Raw genomic sequence first — 18,004 nt, 5'->3', positions numbered from 1 at the left:
ATTTCTTTATTTGTTCTTATTTTATTATTAACTGCTTAGCCTCCTTGTCATTTTTTTTATTCAATTCAAAGTTTTAAATCAAGCTATCTCGTGCTACTGCAACAAAATTACCCAACTGTAAAATCAAAAATACACTGAGTGAGCAAAACTGTTTAATTACCATTATAGCTAGCTGTCTCACAATGTTTACATATGAATAAAAGCCTACATTAAAATCTGTCATATAAATTGGTCTTTTCATTAGAAATTAGCCTACTGATTGCCACCATTGATGGACAAATTTTTTTTATAATATTAAATATATCTGTATGACATTATATTCTGCAGTTCTTCCCTGCTGTACCGAATATCTATACTTTTCAAAGTATCATATCGAAGTTAGAAATTCAAATATTGTGACAAAATAAATTTTGTAGGGTGCCACAAATTTGTTAATTTCCAAAGGGTGCCGCAACTAAAGAAAGGTTGGGAAGCACTGTGGTCTAGTTAGTGTGGATATAACTAACTTTGGTCTCATGTTTTCCTAGGATGTTTGTGTTTGGTGGATGGGTTCCTCTGGTCATGGATGATGTCAAAGTGGCGACACACGAGAAGGAATGGAAGTGCACTAACACGCTGGCTTGCTTAAATCTAGGTACGTTAAACAAAGAAGCCAAAGGTCTTTAAAAGAGAAAATCCTCTTATGCCTTAAAAATGCTGCCTCTGTTCATAGCTCATTAGGTTTCAGAACACAGCTTATATGCTTTTATCATCACTGATCTTGACCTTTATTTCCTTTAGACTCAATGTCTTGGGAAACCATCTTGATGGACATGCTCGAGGATAATATCCCAAGGGCCAGAGCCGGACACTGCACTGTGGCTATAAACAATAGGCTGTTCGTCTGGAGTGGAAGAGACGGCTACCGCAAAGCCTGGAACAACCAAGTTTGCTGCAAAGATCTGTGGTATTTGGAAACAGGTGAGTTGAGCTGATTCCTCAGTGTAGAAGAAGCTTTAATACACCTAACCCATTACAAATACTTACATCCTCAATAAATATTTGATTATTTTTTCCTATTTAATACTGTAAAGCTGCTTTCACACAATCTGTGTTGTTAAAAGCGCTATATAAATAAAGGTGACTTGACTAAATGGCGAGCCCAGTGTTATCAGTGTAGCACAAATAAACATTACAAAATCTTTCCTGTGGTTGGTAGAAAAAGGTGGTCTACACAGTAGTACTATAGTATTTACACACACAAGTTTTGTTGTTATTTCTTGTTTATATATAGTTTAGTACATTTTCCTTTTCGATTTTTCACTAGTTTTCCAACATGTATATAGCTGTAGCTGGCATGGTTCTAAATGATAAACAAACAAATTATTCCACTTACTCATAATATTATTATTTCAGACAATGTTTAAAATCTCATCTTTCGCTAACAGATCGTCCTCAGCCTCCGTCACGTGTGCAGCTGGTCCGTGCCAACACCAACTCCCTGGAGGTGAGCTGGGGGGCAGTGCCTACCGCTGACACTTACCTGCTGCAGCTGCAGAAATATGACATCCCTGCTGCAACAGCTGCCACATCGCCAACAGTCAACCCAACCCCGTCTTTACCCATCAACTCACCTAAGAGTCCAGCGCTCGCCGCTGCTGCTCCTGCAGCTCAGAGTCTGCCCCTCTCTGGGGTCACAATGGTGCCACAAGTTTCTTCCCCCACCACCGCCATGCCAAGCAGCCCGCTTGCAGCCTCACTTCGTGGACCAGGTACAAATGACTTTCTGGTTTTTGCAACTGGCAGACTTCTGTGCAACTTTCTGTGAAGAATGATATTAATAATTGTGACGTTACCTAAGATAAATTATATTTATATTGGCTGGTATTCCGTTTCCAGCTATTCTCAAAGTGGCAGCGCCTCATTCCACCCCCGGGACATCCGTCGTTACTGTGCGTCAGGCCACTCCTGGAGGAAAATCCCCAGTCACGGTTACATCACTTCCTGTAGGTGTCCGCATGGTTGTCCCTGCACAGAGCACCCAGGGGACGGTATGTAAATAATCGGTATCAGTGTAAATCTTACATAAGGGCTGCACCATTAATCTAAATAAAAGTGAAAAATTTCACAAACCTGCCTTGCTTGTTTTAGAGTGAAGTGCGGCACTATTCTTTTACAAACATGCAAGCTCATGATCTGGTGTGGAAATTAAGACAAATATTAGCATTGTAATTTTACAGCAAAATATTACAGTAGTATCAGACGAACTTAGAGCGGTTACAATCATCCGGGTTTAAATGGCGCTCAAATTGATTTGATTTTGAGCAATATTTACACTGAAGCTCGCTTACTATGGTAAGGGGCATGACATTTCCCGACGAGGCGCCAAATGCTGCCAATCACAGCACACACTGGCCCAGCTAACCAATCACAGCACATTCCGTATTTCAGAAGGCGGGCCTTCATTTGATACAGGAACTATTCGAGCCGTTCATGCCAGACTGGGGAGAGAGGTGTTGTAATAATGTAAAATATGTGAAAATAATATGTTTTTCGAATGACCTAGTATGAGAGCCTGTTCTAGTACACCCCCAAAACAAAATCAAGACTTTGTAAAAGAGCATAATAGGACCCCTTTAAATAGTAATAATATTTTATTTCAAGTAATAATTTATTACATTTTATTTAAATATTTATTAAATTGTTTATTGTTTACAAATAAATTGTTGTTAATAAATCGTTATTATTATTGTTGTTGTTGGTAATAATAAAAACAATGTTATTATAATATATATATATATATATATATATATATATATATATATATATATAATTTATTAAATTTTATTTACTGTGTTAATTAGAATTTTTATTAGATTTGATCATATTTATAAATAACAGCTATTACTATTATCGGTGTTGTTGTTGTTTTATTGATATAAAATCACAACATTTTTGGCACAATTTGATCCAAAATGTATCAATTAAATTTTTCCCCCCCAATCATTCACTCCTGTCTCAAATGTTAGTGTCCCATGTTGAACTTGCATTGAAACCCTTTGTAACACTGTTTTGGTCTCTAGCCAATCGGCAGCAGTCCTCAGATGAGTGGCATGGCTGCTTTGGCTGCAGCTGCAGCTGCCACTCAGAAGATCCCGCCCTCTTCCACGACCACTGTGCTAAATGTTCCAGCCGGAGCCACCATCATGAAAACCGTCGCTATGACTCCTGGATCCACAACTCTGCCAGCTACTGTCAAACTAGCTTCACCTATAATGGTACGTATCAGACACTATTTAAACTGAAATGAGCTGGGTGATGACATCACTGAATTCAATGATGAACTGCCTTTAACTGAAAATTGAGTGTTTACTATTGTCATTTTGCATTATTGACACAATATTTTCCTAATTAATGCTGTCCAGTTGCTTTGACACAATCTGTATTGTTAAAAGCGCTATATAAATAAAAGTGACTTGACGTATTGACTCTCATAATCAGACCTTTGACTAAACAACATTAGATCTGTAGCTTATTCTGTCTGAGAACCATCCAGACATTAGGCATCTTTTACATGCCTAAAATGGATTATTATTAATAAATTGAGATGATGTACTGTAGGTGTTTTGGGTTAACTGTCTGTATAATGTGTTCTTAAAATGATAAAACAGGAAAAAAAATAATGTTTCATCTGCTTCCCTTTGTCACATCCTTCCAGACTTGAATCATCCAGATTATCCACTTCTTGTCCTGTAGCTGTTTGCGATTTAATGTGTCTTTGTTCCTACTTCCATTACAGGTTACTAATCCCGCGACCCGAATGCTGAAAACGGCTGCAGCTCAGGTCGGCACTTCCACCATCTCTACTCCTAACACTCCGAATCGACCAATCATCACTGTGCACAAATCAGGCACAGTAACCGTAGCCCAGCAGGCTCAGGTCGTCACCACCATGGTCGGAGGAGTCACCAAAACTATAACCCTGGTTAAGAGCCCCATTACAATGGGTGGCAGCGGTCCTCTGGTAAGAAAAAGGAAAAAAAACAGTTTGTCTGGACTTAAAATTAGTTAACAGTGACAAGAATTCAAAGTAGTTCATAATTATGGGCAATTCCAAACACGAAAACTCTTCCTCCTTTCTTTTGTGTTTTTTCTATTTATTTATTTTTTTTCTGCTCAACCCCTGTGACCTAAATTAAGTACCACTATAGGATTATTTTCTAACCTTTCCTTAAGGAATACATATAATGATTAATCAAATGGCAAATGTTATTTATTTATTTTTTTTTATGATCCAACTTTGGTTTTGTAGCAGTTGACTTGGGTATCCTCAAGTAATAACCATTTGGTTTCAGATCTCCAGCCTTGGGAAGATGATGTCTGTTGTCCAAACCAAACCAGTACAAACCTCTGCGGTCACCAGGCAGGCTGGAAGCAGTCCTGTTACTCTAATACAAGTCAGTGTTCCTGCTCGTTTTATGTGCATTTCTTACCTAAACTTATGAATTCTTAAAGGGATAGTTCGCCCAAAATGAAAATTGTCATAATTTACTCATCCTCAAGTTGTTCCAAACCTGTATGTTTTTCTTTCTTTTGTTGAGCACAAAAGAAGATATTCTGAACAGTGTTGGTAACCAAACAGTTGACGGTAGCCATCGACTTCCATAGTATGGGGGGGGAAAACTATGGAAGTCAATGGCTACTGTTTACTGTTAGGTTACAACACCCTGCAAATGATCTTTTATACAGGTTTGGAGCAACCTGAGAGTGAGTAAATGACAGATTTTTCGTTTTTGGGTGAACCTATCCTAGGGCTGCAAGATTAATCGAAATTAAATCGCGATTAGGCAGAAGCTGCAATTGTCATGCATATCTTTCAGTGAAGCACGGTTCTGTGATCAGTAGTAAATCTCTGTCCGAAGGCCAGAGGGCACTCTCGTGCAGAAACTCCAAATACGCCCCGCAGAAGAAATCCAGGAAATGCCTAAAAATATGTTATTAAATGAGATATTTTCACGTGCTTTCAGATGGAGCAGCATTTACTACACCGAGCCGTAGTTTACTGAGAAGCTACGCAAAACGCTTTCATAATCGCAGAACGATATCTTCGATTTCATTATTGCGCGATTATATCGTCTGCGATTTATGAACGTGATTTTGCATAGCTTGTCAGTGAACTATGGCTCTGTGTCGTAAGTGCTGCTCCATCTGAAAGCACGTGATGGAGATTTACTACTAATCACAGAACCGGCTTTACTGACAAGATGCGCATGACAATCACATTCGATTAATCGTGCAGCCCTAACCTATCCCATTAATATAAATTGTGTACTTCCTGTGTACTTAAATTGTGTAATGCTTATTTCCTATAATAAGTAGTTTATTGCGATTTGTACTTGTACGTGTTGAAATTTCTGTGAAGCAAAGCTGAATTTTCAGCATCATTACTCCAGTCTTCAGTGTCTCATGATTCTTCAGAAATCATTCTGATATGCTACTCAAAACATTTCTTAAGAATTTCCTAAATAAGTAGCTTATTTTGATTTGTACTTGTTTTTCTTAGACAAAAACTCCTCTGCCTGCTGGTACCATCCTGAAACTGGTAACATCTGCTGATGGCAAGCCCACCACAATCATTACAACTTCACAGGCAGGAGGGGCTGGCACCAAACCCACTATTCTGGGCATCAGCACTGTCTCTCCAACTACCGTCAACAAACCAGGAACCACCATTATTAAAACCATTCCCATGTCTGCTATCCAACAAGGAGCAAAAGGTTTGTTTCACATCTGACTCTTCATCTAATTTGTAATTGTGCAACATTTTAAAGTTAAAATTTAGTTAAATTATATCTCACTTTTGCTCTCCGAGTTAAGGCACACAACTTCACATTGTTTATATATAACTGACAGATCTGTTTTTTACACCTCATTGCAAGCTCATATGATTTCCTGATATTATTTCCTGTCTCATTACTAGGTCTGACTAGCAGCCCTGGTGTCAAGTCCCCCATCCAAATTTTCACCACTAAGGTTGTTACTCCTGGCACGGGTACTTCAGGGAAAATCATAACAGCTATGCCAAAACTGACAGGTGCAGGACAACATGGGGTCACACAGGTGAGGCCCATTTGAACTCTGTACACATAAAGCATATCCATGCATCAATTTAAGCTCATCTAGTATTTTGTGTGGTCCATGAATATTTGATTTGCTCTCAGGTAGTCCTGAAGGGGGCGCCAGGTCAGCCCGGCACTATCCTGCGCACTGTGCCTATGGGTGGAGTGCGTCTGGTTTCACCAGGCACTGTGTCCGCTGGCAAACCAACTGTTACCACACTGGTTGTCAAAGGCACCACGGGTATGAATATTTAGTCTGTAAACTTTCTCTGCAGTGTGCTTTTATACAAATTACAGAGAAGTTGTTGTTTTTGATATCTGTACCTCGTTAATAATGCCCTCTCTGAATTTAGGAGTCACAACTCTGGGTACAGTAAGTGGTACTGTATCGACTAGTGTGGCAGGGGCCAATGTGGCAAGCGCTAACGCCAGCCTGGTGACTCCAGTCACCACAGTTGCCTCCATCGCCACGTTGTCCAGCCAGGTGATCAGTCCCTCAGCCATCACTGTATCTGCTGCCCAGACCAACGTCGCCACCGCTACAATAGTGAGTCACACTTATTATTATTATTATTATTATTATTATTATTATTATTGTATACGTTTTTTAAGAAATTAGTACTATTATTCAGCTGGGATCCATTAAATTGATCAAAAGTGAGAGTAAAGACATTTATAGTGTTACAATAGCTTTTGATGATTTCAGATGAATGCTGTTCTTTTGAACTTTCTGTTTATCGAAGAATCCTGAAAAAATGTATCGGATTCCACAAAAATATTCAGCACTACTGTTTTCAACATTGAAAATAATAAGAAATGTTTCTTCATCTGCTTTGCATTACAGAAATAAATGACATTTTAAATATTCAATAGAAAATTGTAAATAATTTGAATAATGTTTTAAATTGTAATATTTCACTGTTTTTGTTGTATTTATCATTAAATAATTGCAGCCTTGATGAACGTAAGAGATTTCTTTCAAAAACGTTTAAACAAAAATAAACATTACAAAATAGGTAATAAGTTATATACACTGTTTAAAATTTTGGGGCTTGTAAGACGGTTTATTTTTATTTATATAAACAAATATAAGTAATAATAATATAATTATTTTTAATAATTCATTTATCCATTCCTTTTGATGTGCATAATTATTGGGGACTGGAGCTTTCTTGAATTTCTGTGTTTTTTTTGTTTTGTTTTGTTTTTTACTTTTAGTCAGCAGCACAGCCTACTCAAGTAACCCTGATCACGACTCCAAGTGGTGCTGAGGCCCAGCCTGCACAGGATCTTCCTGTCTCCATCCTGGCCTCTCCCACCTCAGAGCAGCCGTCCACCACAGGTGCTGATGCTGGTGACGGCGCTGGCGATGGTGCTACCACCGTGACACTGGTCTGCTCCAACCCTCCGTGTGAGACACATGAGACCGGAACGACCAACACTGCGACGACGGCTTCTGCCAAAATGGGCACCGAACAGATTTGTTCCAACCCTCCCTGTGAGATGCATGTGACAGGCACCACCAACACAGCAACCACGGCCTCTGCGAACATGGGCAGAGCACAGCAGGTGTGCACCAACCCACCCTCAGAAACCCATGACACGGGCACCACCAACACAGCCACCACTGCCAGCTGCGACATGGGATCTAAAGAGATGGGAACCGTGAACAGCAAGACGCCGTCGTCTTCACCAGGTACGTCTTCAGCTTCTGGTTCAGAACCAGCAACACCCGTCTCAGAGAGCAGTGCTGAATTGGGCACCATGCAGCCGGAGGGTCTCCGCACGGGCACCACCAACACAGCCACCACTGCCAGCTGTGACATGGGATCTAAAGAGATGGGATCCGTGAACAGCAAGACGCCGTCGTCTTCACCAGGTACGTCTTCAGCTTCTGGTTCAGAACCAGCAACACCCGTCTCAGAGAGCAGTGCTGGACCGGGCACCATGCGGCCGGAGGGTCTCCGCACGGGGACCACCAACACCTCCACTACCGCCCGCTCAAACATGGGCTCCGACCAGACGGGAACGGTGCAGAGCTCCGACAAGAGCCAGGCCGCCATCTCCTCTGCGTTGATGCCTGTTTGCGCCAACTCTTCCAGCGAAACGAACGAGGCGGGCACCACAGGCACTTCACCTGTGTCTGGTGACGTCCAGCAGGTCTGCTCAAATCCTCCCTGTGAGACACACGAGACGGGCACGACCAATACGGCTACGCAGTCGAGCTCTACTATGGGCAGTGGGCAAACCAATGTTGTGCAGAGGGTGTGTTCCAATCCGCCCTGTGAAACCCACGAAACGGGTAACACAAACACGCCGACCCAGGCCTCATCTTCTATTGGTGCTGGACAGAATGTCACTGTTCAAATGGTGTGTTCCAATCCGCCCTGTGAAACCCACGAAACTGGTACCACCAACATGCCAACTCAGGCCTCGTCTTCTAATGGTGCTGGACAGAATGGTGCTGTGCAGAGGGTGTGCTCCAATCCGCCCTGTGAAACCCACGAAACGGGTACCACCAACACGCCAACTCAGGCCTCGTCTTCTATTGGTGCTGGACAGAACGGCGCTGTGCAGAGGGTGTGCTCCAATCCGCCCTGTGAAACCCACGAAACGGGTACCACCAACACGCCAACTCAGGCCTCGTCTTCAATCGGTGCTGGACAGAATGGTGCTGTGCAGAGGGTGTGTTCCAATCCGCCCTGTGAAACCCACGAGACCGGCACCACCAACACAGCCACGACAGCAACAAGCAGCTTAGAAACTGGAGAAGTAACAGGTATTTATCTGTACAAAACCTGAAGATTATCTTTTGTGTGCACACATGAACATTATAATATATTAAGTATATGTTTATCCTTAATAATACTCAATTTTGTATTCGCTTTTAAAAGGGAATGTATTTTTCAGCACAGTTGGCAGATGCATTTAATCCACTCATGTTTTCATGTGTTATAGCTTGTAGAAGAGAGACTTTGTAGTATATGTAACCAGAGGGTTATTTATTTATTTTTGTCCCAACTTGTCACTGATCTCTTGTGCCGCTGATCTCGTTAAAATCGGTTAATAAAAGGGCTGCAAATCAAGTGTAAATAAAAAACAAAAAGGGGCTACAAAGCAATAATAGAATGATTCGATTAAATATAAAATTATTATTGTTGGTTGTTAGTATTTCTATTTTTATTATTAATTATATGGTGGTAATTTTATTTTTTTATTTGCTTTCAAAAGTGAAGGTGTTATGTATTATTAGTAATTATGAAATTATTATTATTATTAGTGTTAATAATAGCAATAATGATTGTAGTAATAATACATTTATTTATTTGCTTTTAAAAGAGAACATTCGTATTTTTTTTATATATAAAAATGTATTTACTCATCTGTGTATAAAGTATGTGTAATCAAAGGTACATTATATTATTTGTGTATTTAATTTTTAAATTAGCATCGCCTGGTTTAATCTGATTAGCCAGACATTTAATGCTGTTAATAGCTTGGCTAACTAACTTCCCCAATGTGCACCATCTCAGAAGTACTAAATTACCCATCTCTTCTACTGTTAATTAAAAATGTTCTGATGCATATTTTACTTAATTTGACACTGTAGTGTGAACAACTGTACAGACTTATGATATCACTCATCATATCAACTGCATTATACAATTATTATCAACGTCAGTTATCAACGTAAATTGTCCATCAGTGTCAGTGCATCCCTAGTAATTATGCTCGTCTGTGTTTGTCATTTTAGCCCAGCAGGCCGGTGATGGACAGAGTGACAGCGGCACCAGCTCCGAACCCTCATCATCTACAGAACCAGCCAATCCCACAACACAAAGCAGAGCCATCACAACAGTAACACAGGCCACGCCCACTCCAGGACCATCAGTACCGGTACAAACACCTCTAATCTGATCAGCTGGCTTTATGTGGATTTCCTGTAGCCAACATCCCTGTGTATTCCACTTTACTCACAGTTACTAGGAAAGTAATTTTACATACACACAGTCCTTTTCTGTCTAATTGGGAGCGTCTTTTCCAGAATAAGCTGTAGTGTAAAGCACGTTTGCTGATAGTCATGCAAAGTTTTTACAGATGCATGAAAAAATGCTCTAGGTTAAGATGTTTTGTTGTCATTCTCATGTTCTGATTGTGGTTTCTCCACAATGCAGGAGATTTCATCCATGGCTGGATCTGCGGTAGTGCCTGAGGTCCCAGGAGAGGCCGAGGCCATGGAGCAGACCAGCGCTGAGGCCGTGGCAGCGGGAGAAGAGCCCATGCAGACCGAGTGTCAGGGAGAGCTGGGTGAAGAGGGAGCCATTAGGGTTGTTGCCATAGATGAAAGTGCAGTCGGTGAGGAGGGCACCATGCTACAGGTTCATGTCGCCATGGAAGCACAGCCAGGTCAAGGAGATCAGGCTGAGGTAAGGAACTTTTTGGCAAGTCACCTTTATTTATTTAGTGCATTATACAGTGTAGATTCATTATTACTGGCTCACAGTAATAAACAGTTAAATCACAGAATCAAAGATGCAAACTTTAAAAATGAAACATAATTCTCTAAAGCAGTTTTACAGATAATAGTGTCAAGTTCAGCTGGCAGTTCAGTGTTGATTCAGTTCAGCAAATATGTCAAGTTGATCAGTTATGAAGAGTTCAGTTAAGCTATAAGCAGCTCTACAGAAGACAAGTGTCGTTATTCAGCTCGAGTCAGTTCAGTGTTGATTCAGTTCTGTTCAATAAGTGTTGCATAATCCATCCATAATGAAGCAAATTGTAAAGCAGCATTTGTTCAGTTCTAGTTTTGTAACCAAGTGATTTAGGGATGAGTACATATTAATTTTTTGTAAGTTGATAGGTATTGCTTTCATATATTAAGAGCCATATCCTACACTGTTATGCTTCTGTTAGTCACTTTCACCAAAACAACTGTAATTCAGTTATTTCTGTGCCACATTTCGCGCTCAGATATGTGCTGCTCTCTCCCAGAGAGTGTGCGTGCACTTAAAACGTGTCCGTTGCAATCGTGAATCTCCTCGTGCTCAAAATGTGCCCGTGTGCGCGCTCAAACTGTCCTTTGCACTGGCAAATATCTCAGTGCTCTTGCGCTAGAAATGAATTCTTTTCGCACCTGGATTAAATATTGTCAAAAGTTATCAACAAATCAGAATTCCGTGACTGACCGATTAAAATGCTACATGAAATCTAATTAGCTGGAATTCTTTTGACAATCAAAGATGGATCTTTAATTTCGTTACAATTTAATATTTTGTCATATTAATCAAAAGTATATTAGAAATGGCTGGGATTGGGGTGCTTGGATGATTTGTGCAAATAAATAACCTAGTAATCTGTTTTAACTGGTTGGTCAAACCCCTCTATAACACAATAACTGCTGTGATAGAATCGCTGTTTGGACATTTATTGGGAGTTTTTTTTCATCCAGAGTTTGTTTTCAGTTCTGATTTTAGTTAGATTTTTTTTTTTTCATGAAAACACACTTCATATTTGCTACACATTCAATGGCATTCTCCTCTAAGACTGAATTTACAGTTATATGACAGTTACAGATAACTACATTGTCTGCAAATTCATTAAACCCATAGAATATAATGATGTTATGACAAATATGAGAAATTCGTTATGGTGGTAGGCCTACAAGGCTCTACGCTTACCTTTCTTTTTAGGAGCACTTGTGCTCCTAACTTAAAAAATTTAGGAGCACCTTCTAATCAATAATCCAAATTGTTATCAAAAAGTAGCCTTCCAATTACGAGGTGATATTTGACTCCTCTAACTTTATTAAAATTGTCATCTTTTGTCAAATTCTTACAAAAATTATATTTTATAAGCTTTTTGAAAATTGTAATTAAAATGACAGAATAAGAACAAGTAGAATTAGAAATGTAAGTTACCAATCAAATGAAATCCGTATTAACAAAATTAATTTGTAGAGGTGGCACAGAAGAACACAAAAGTGGCTTGGTGTACTTTCAGACATTTAATGAGGCTCAGAGGTGGCATGAGTGCAATTAAATCCATAAATTCATGATGAGATTAATGTTTTAAATATAACATTTTGAATATAGAAATATTAAATGATTTAAATAACTGAAAAGTTACTTTAAAAATGAAACAAACTGCCAGCATCACTGAATCATTCATTCAATTGATTCATTCGAATGGCTGATTCATTCAGGAATGAAGTAAGTGACTGTTTTTATGCATGGGTAATCATGAATCACGGATTTAAAATTCGTTTAAAAACCCCCGTTCATTCATAAATGAAACACCGCTGTGTTTGAATGGAGATGCGCTGTGTCTTTGTTTTAAACTATTTTCGACGACGAAATCAGACAATAGTGTTATAGTCAGGCAATGTAAGTCACTTAATATTAACTTATTGTTAATTTATTGTATTAAATCAGTATCACATTTACAAACTCCCTTAAAAATCATTAAAAGCTGTCACTCATCTTAGTTCATCGCATCTCACATTTATAATTAACGAAGCTCTCTACACTGCACAATGAATCTCTTATTTACACCGTCTACACTTTGCTTATGAAAGGATTCGTGAGATATGTCTGTGATACATTACTCAACGCTGCAAAAACACATAGAAATGCGACTGAAATGGTCGCACTGTAGAGCCCTGGCCTATATATTCCACATTTTAATTATTTAGGGAATAGTGCATCTGACCCTTGATCTAAATAGTTATGTCTTGAATCAGAAGATGTTGTATATATATTTCAACCCAATTACACAAGACATGTATGACCACTTGAACCGAATCATATAGGCTACTTTTTTTGTTTGTTTAGGTAAATCGCTCAGAGAGCTTTGACCACCCAGTTAGACAGACTAGGTTATTTATTTGTACAAATCATCCAAGCACCCCATTCCTAGCCATTTATAATATACCTTTGATTAATATGACTAAATATTATTAAATTGTAAACAGATTGCAGATCCATCTTTGATTGCCAAAGGAACAGGTGCAGTTCCCTCTTAGCCAATTAGATTTCACGTAGCATTTTCATCAGTCTGATTGGTTGATAACTTTTGACGAGGTTTAGTCATTAGTTTAGTTATTATTGTGTTATAGAGGGGTTTGACCAACCAGTTAGACAGACAGATTACTAGGTTATTTATTTGCACAAATCATCCAAGCATCCCAGCCACAGCAATATACTTTTGATTAATATGACTAAATATTAAATTGTAACGAAATTAAAGATCCATCTTTGATTGTCAAAAGAATTCAAGCTAATTAGATTTCACGTATCATTTTAATCGGTCAGTCATGGAAGTCTGATTTGTTGATGACTTTTGACAATATTTAATCCAGGTGCGAAAATAATTCATTTCTAGCGCAAGAACACTGAGATATTTGCCAGTGCAAAGGACAGTTTGAGCGCGCACACGGGCACATTTTGAGCACGAGGAGATTCACGATTGCAACGGACACGTTTTAAGTGCGCGCACACTCTCTGGGAGAGAGCAGCACATATCTGAGAGCGTGCGTTCGGTTTAGTGCGAGAGCAAAGGAAATCCGTGCGCGAGTGGAGAGATTCACGCTCGCGCATCATAGCAATGTACGTTCGTGCTTTTAACAATTAAAGGGGTCATATGATGCTGCTAAAAAGAACATTATTTTGTGTATTTGGTGTAATTAAATGTTTATGCGGTTTAAGGTAAAAAAAAAACACATTATTTTCCACATACTGTACATTATTGTTTGTTCTCTATGCCCCGCCTTTCTGAAACGCGTAGATTTTTACAAAACTCATCGGTCTGAAAAGCGAGGTGTGCTCTGATTGGCCAGCTGTCCAGTGCGTTGTGATTGGCCGAATACCTCAAGCATGTGATGGAAATGTTAAGCCCCTTACCATACTGTGATGCCGTGTCCCGGAGCGACGAGACAAAAACATTAAAACCCATTATAAACGAGGCATGCGTTGCATCCAGTGGGGACATAATTACGGATTATAATGACTTATACTGACGTTTTACGTGTTGTGTTGCATTGCGTCGCGAAAACATAAACCCATGTCTGCATTTGTGATCGGAGAAACGACAAACAAGCGCTTCTCTACACTGCTCAAAACTCTTGTTTGAATCGTCAGTGGCAAATTCTTTAAATATGAAAACGTACTTACAGTCTGTGTGTCAGAACAGCCGGCATTGTAGTCTACTCTTCCAGGATCAGGAAACAGTCCTCCATGAAATGCGCTGCACACATCTGAATATTTGGGTTGAACTTTTCTGGAACAGTGTTGTAAATACAACCACTGATTTCTAGTCGTGTCCTCTTTTGGAAGGCCAAACTAAGTAGTTTCGCTTTCGCAATGAAAAGCACAGCATCTTCACGACATGGCGGCAACAATAAAGTAACACCTTCTTTTGCGTGAACATTTGGGCGGCGTTATGCAAATCTTCCCACATCGTGACACAGACATGTGGGGGGGTGTTTGAACCAGGCGTTTTAGGGGGGCGTGGACCAGTATTAACTTTTATAAAGAATATCTCTTTGGGCTTGAGACTTTAGTCTTTGCAACTTCAGGGATCTTATCTATTCACGAACAGCTTGTAACACTCCAAAGAGAAAGGAAAACTTGAAATTGCATCATATGCGATTTCTTTAAAGTCTTTGTCAGTTGTCACTTTGTAAGTCTCCTGTCACCTTTAATCATTTTATTGCATTTTTGCTGAATAAAAGCATTAATTTCTCTTGTGCAAATAATAAACATTTCCCTGTGCTCTCCATACAGCAGATGGAGGGCGCAGAAGCGATGAGTCTCGCCGCTCAAGATTCAGAAGCCCTCGCTTTGCCCCAGGAGCTGATGTCTGCAGAAGGACAGCAAACCACCCTCATGGTGACCGGACTGACTCCAGAGGAGCTGGCTGTGACAGCAGCGGCTGAGGCTGCAGCACAGGCTGCGGCTACAGAAGAAGCGCAGGCCCTTGCCATCCAGGCTGTCCTACAGGCGGCTCAGCAGGCTGTGCTCAGTAAGTGTACGAGAGACTGCCGTATGCGTTATGATGTATACAGTAGGGCTTGAATTCTCAGCTTGGCTTGACTTTGTCTCAGGTGAGGGAGACGCAGGTCATGGCGGCCAGCAGTCCACCACCATCCCTATAGTGTTGACTCCGCAGGAGCTCGCTGCTCTGGTTCAGCAGCAGCAGCAGCTCCAGGAGGCGCAGGCGGCCGCAGCCCAGCAGTTAACCGCTGAAGCAGCCGCAGCTGCACTGCCCACTGAAGGCTTGGCACCAGCAGACAGTCTCAACGACCCAGCGTCTGAGAGCAATGGCCACGAGATGACAACTGCTGTTGCTGGAGCTGTGGCCCGTCTCCTTCCACGTACTTCTGCAGAGAGTAAGAGATGTTTGTTTTTGTTTTTAAATGATCATGTTTAATGGTGCAAACAAAAATGCTTGGTGACACTTTACAATACAGTCCCATTTCACACACAAAAAAATGAAAATTTGTTGAAAATGTACTCACTTAGGCCATTCAAGCTGTAGATGAGTTTGTTTATTATTCATAACAGATTTAGCGAAATGTGGCATTGCATCACTTGCTCAGCAATGGATCTCTGCAGTGAATGGGTGCCATCAGAATGAGTCCAAACAGTTGATAAAAACATCACAATAATCCACACCACTCCAGTACATCAGTTAATGTCTTGTGAAGTAAAAAGATGCATTTTATCAGCTGTTTAAAGTCTCTCACTCTGACGGCACCCATTCACTGCAGGATCCATTGGTGCTAAATTTCTCCAAATCTGTTCTGATGGAGAAACAAACACCTTTTGTTCTCGGCTTGCATGAGGGTGAGTATATTTTTAGCAACTTTTAATTTTTGGGGTGAATTATTTCTTTAAATGATGTAGTTAACTAACAAACGGAACCTTGTTGTAAAGTGTTACCAAATTAGTTAAGGTGTTTTTTTTCTAATAATTTAGTTTTATGATCAAATCTGCTGGTTTTTAGTGCATGCTAAAAATACCTTTCTTTTGCTGCAGCTCTAGCCCCATCAATTACTTTTGCACCATCTCAGCCGATGGTGGTCGCCAGTCCAGCCAAGATGCAAGTGGCCACTGCTTTAGCTGAGGTGGCCAATGGGATTGAATCAGCAGCTGGGGTAAGTTTACTGGTGGCACATGATTTGAACTAATGCATCGATATCCATTTCAGACATTAACTTTGAGACTATTTTTCAACCATCTCTATTTATCGTAGAAGCAAGAAGCTCCTCCAACCGTTGTAAAGCCACCAGTGAAGAAAGAGAATCAGTGGTTTGACGCTGGAATCGTTAAGGTCACAAACATGGTTGTCACGCACTATTATGTGCCAGCAGATGATTCAGCAGTTACTGATGTAAGTAATGATTAAGTTGCTGTTTGCTGCAATTCAAGTAAAACATCTTTTGGAAAAGGAAGTGTTATTTAGGACTAATTGAAACCGACTTTAGTGGTAGAGAAATATATTTTGCCAAGGCCAGTAAGTTTGGCACTTTTTGCTGTTATGATTTGGAAGCAGTATTTCATTTTGACAGTTCTGAGAACTTCATTAGTTTATGTTCTCTGTTTAACAGTTCTATTTTATAATAGAAAAACAAACTACAATATTTTCATAGAATGTCAGCATTTGACACGGCTTTATATCAAGTCTTTGAATATCTAATTAAGTGTTACTCATGTCATAATCACTGTGTACTGTATGTAAAATTAGTATTATCTGGTCTTTATTGAGAAAAAGATTCTATGTCCGCATCTGCATTTAAAAAGAAGAGAGAGAGAATCCATATTAGTTGACCACTAATCATCTTTTTTACTGTGACGTTGCAGGATGATTCTGGCGCAATCCCAGACTACAGCCAAATGAAAAAGATCGAGCTTTCTCCAGGCACTGCATACAAGTTTCGCGTGGCCGGTATCAACGCGTGCGGCCGTGGGACGTTCTCCGAGGTCTCTGCGTTTAAGACCTGCTTGCCTGGCTTCCCTGGAGCCCCTTGTGCCATCAAAATCAGCAAGGTTGCTCACTGCAAATGGCTTGCGTTTGGTCTGCATGTGGGTTAATCTTGGTGGCTAAAATAGTTTTTCCTCTCCCATTAGAGCCCCGATGGTGCTCACCTGACCTGGGAGCCTCCTTCAGTGACATCGGGGAAGATCATTGAGTATTCGGTGTATCTGGCCATCCAGAGCTCACAAACAGTCGAGGCTAAAGCGTCCTCTCCGGCTCAGCTTGCCTTTATGCGGGTGTACTGTGGGCCCAACCCGTCCTGCCTAGTGCAGTCGTCTAGTCTCTCCAATGCCCACATCGACTACACCACCAAACCCGCCATCATCTTCCGCATAGCCGCACGCAACGAGAAGGGCTACGGCCCTGCAACACAAGTCAGGTGGCTACAAGGTGAGGATATTTTGTTTTTTGTTGGCTGGACCCTTTTAACAGACTGTGGTAATGCATTTCCACAGTTATTAACATTGTAAATAAAAATGTGACCCTGGACAACAAAACCAGTCATAAGGGTAAATTTTTTTAAATTGAGATTTATACATCATCTGAAAGCTGATTAAATAAGCTTTCCATGATGTATGGTTTGTTAGGATAGGACAATATTTGGCCGAGATACAACTGTTTAAAAATCTGGAATTTGAGGGTGCAAAAATCGAAATATTGAGAAAATCACCTTTAAAGTTGTCCAAATGAAGTGCTTAGCAATGCATATTACTAATCAAAAATTAAGTTTTGATATATTAACGGTAGGAAATTTACAAAATATCTTCATGGAACATGATCTTTACTTAATATCCTAATGATCTTTGGCATAAAAGAAAAATCGATAATTTTTCCCATACAATGTATTTTTGGCTATTGCTAAAAATATACCC

At 40.1% G+C, this 18,004-nt stretch overlaps 1 protein-coding gene across 2 annotated transcripts in view; it reads left to right on the top strand.

The window, feature by feature from the left end:
• The window catches only part of hcfc1b (host cell factor C1b), a 28,738-nt gene that overhangs the window by 7,873 nt on the left and 2,861 nt on the right, over positions 1–18,004 (top strand). The window contains exons 6-26 of one of the 2 annotated variants that reach the window (XM_016234061.1): positions 528–634; positions 781–960; positions 1,428–1,751; positions 1,879–2,030; positions 3,063–3,257; positions 3,779–4,003; positions 4,335–4,436; positions 5,543–5,756; positions 5,960–6,099; positions 6,201–6,339; positions 6,452–6,645; positions 7,317–8,633; positions 8,739–8,877; positions 9,853–9,995; positions 10,274–10,525; positions 14,879–15,116; positions 15,199–15,483; positions 16,133–16,251; positions 16,350–16,487; positions 16,958–17,143; positions 17,225–17,522. In XM_016234061.1, coding sequence (XP_016089547.1) covers positions 528–634; positions 781–960; positions 1,428–1,751; positions 1,879–2,030; positions 3,063–3,257; positions 3,779–4,003; positions 4,335–4,436; positions 5,543–5,756; positions 5,960–6,099; positions 6,201–6,339; positions 6,452–6,645; positions 7,317–8,633; positions 8,739–8,877; positions 9,853–9,995; positions 10,274–10,525; positions 14,879–15,116; positions 15,199–15,483; positions 16,133–16,251; positions 16,350–16,487; positions 16,958–17,143; positions 17,225–17,522 — 5,087 coding nt within the window. Of the gene's footprint in view, positions 1–527; positions 635–780; positions 961–1,427; positions 1,752–1,878; positions 2,031–3,062; positions 3,258–3,778; positions 4,004–4,334; positions 4,437–5,542; positions 5,757–5,959; positions 6,100–6,200; positions 6,340–6,451; positions 6,646–7,316; positions 8,878–9,852; positions 9,996–10,273; positions 10,526–14,878; positions 15,117–15,198; positions 15,484–16,132; positions 16,252–16,349; positions 16,488–16,957; positions 17,144–17,224; positions 17,523–18,004 lie in introns of both variants that reach the window. The other variant, XM_016234060.1, reaches the window with a different exon arrangement.

This window comes from Sinocyclocheilus grahami, unplaced genomic scaffold, assembly GCF_001515645.1.
Source record: "Sinocyclocheilus grahami isolate Dianchi unplaced genomic scaffold, SAMN03320097.WGS_v1.1 scaffold442.1, whole genome shotgun sequence".
Lineage (NCBI taxonomy): Eukaryota > Metazoa > Chordata > Actinopteri > Cypriniformes > Cyprinidae > Sinocyclocheilus > Sinocyclocheilus grahami.
The sequence above is the reverse complement of the archived record's forward strand: the minus strand, read 5'-3'. Positions and strand labels throughout refer to the sequence as shown.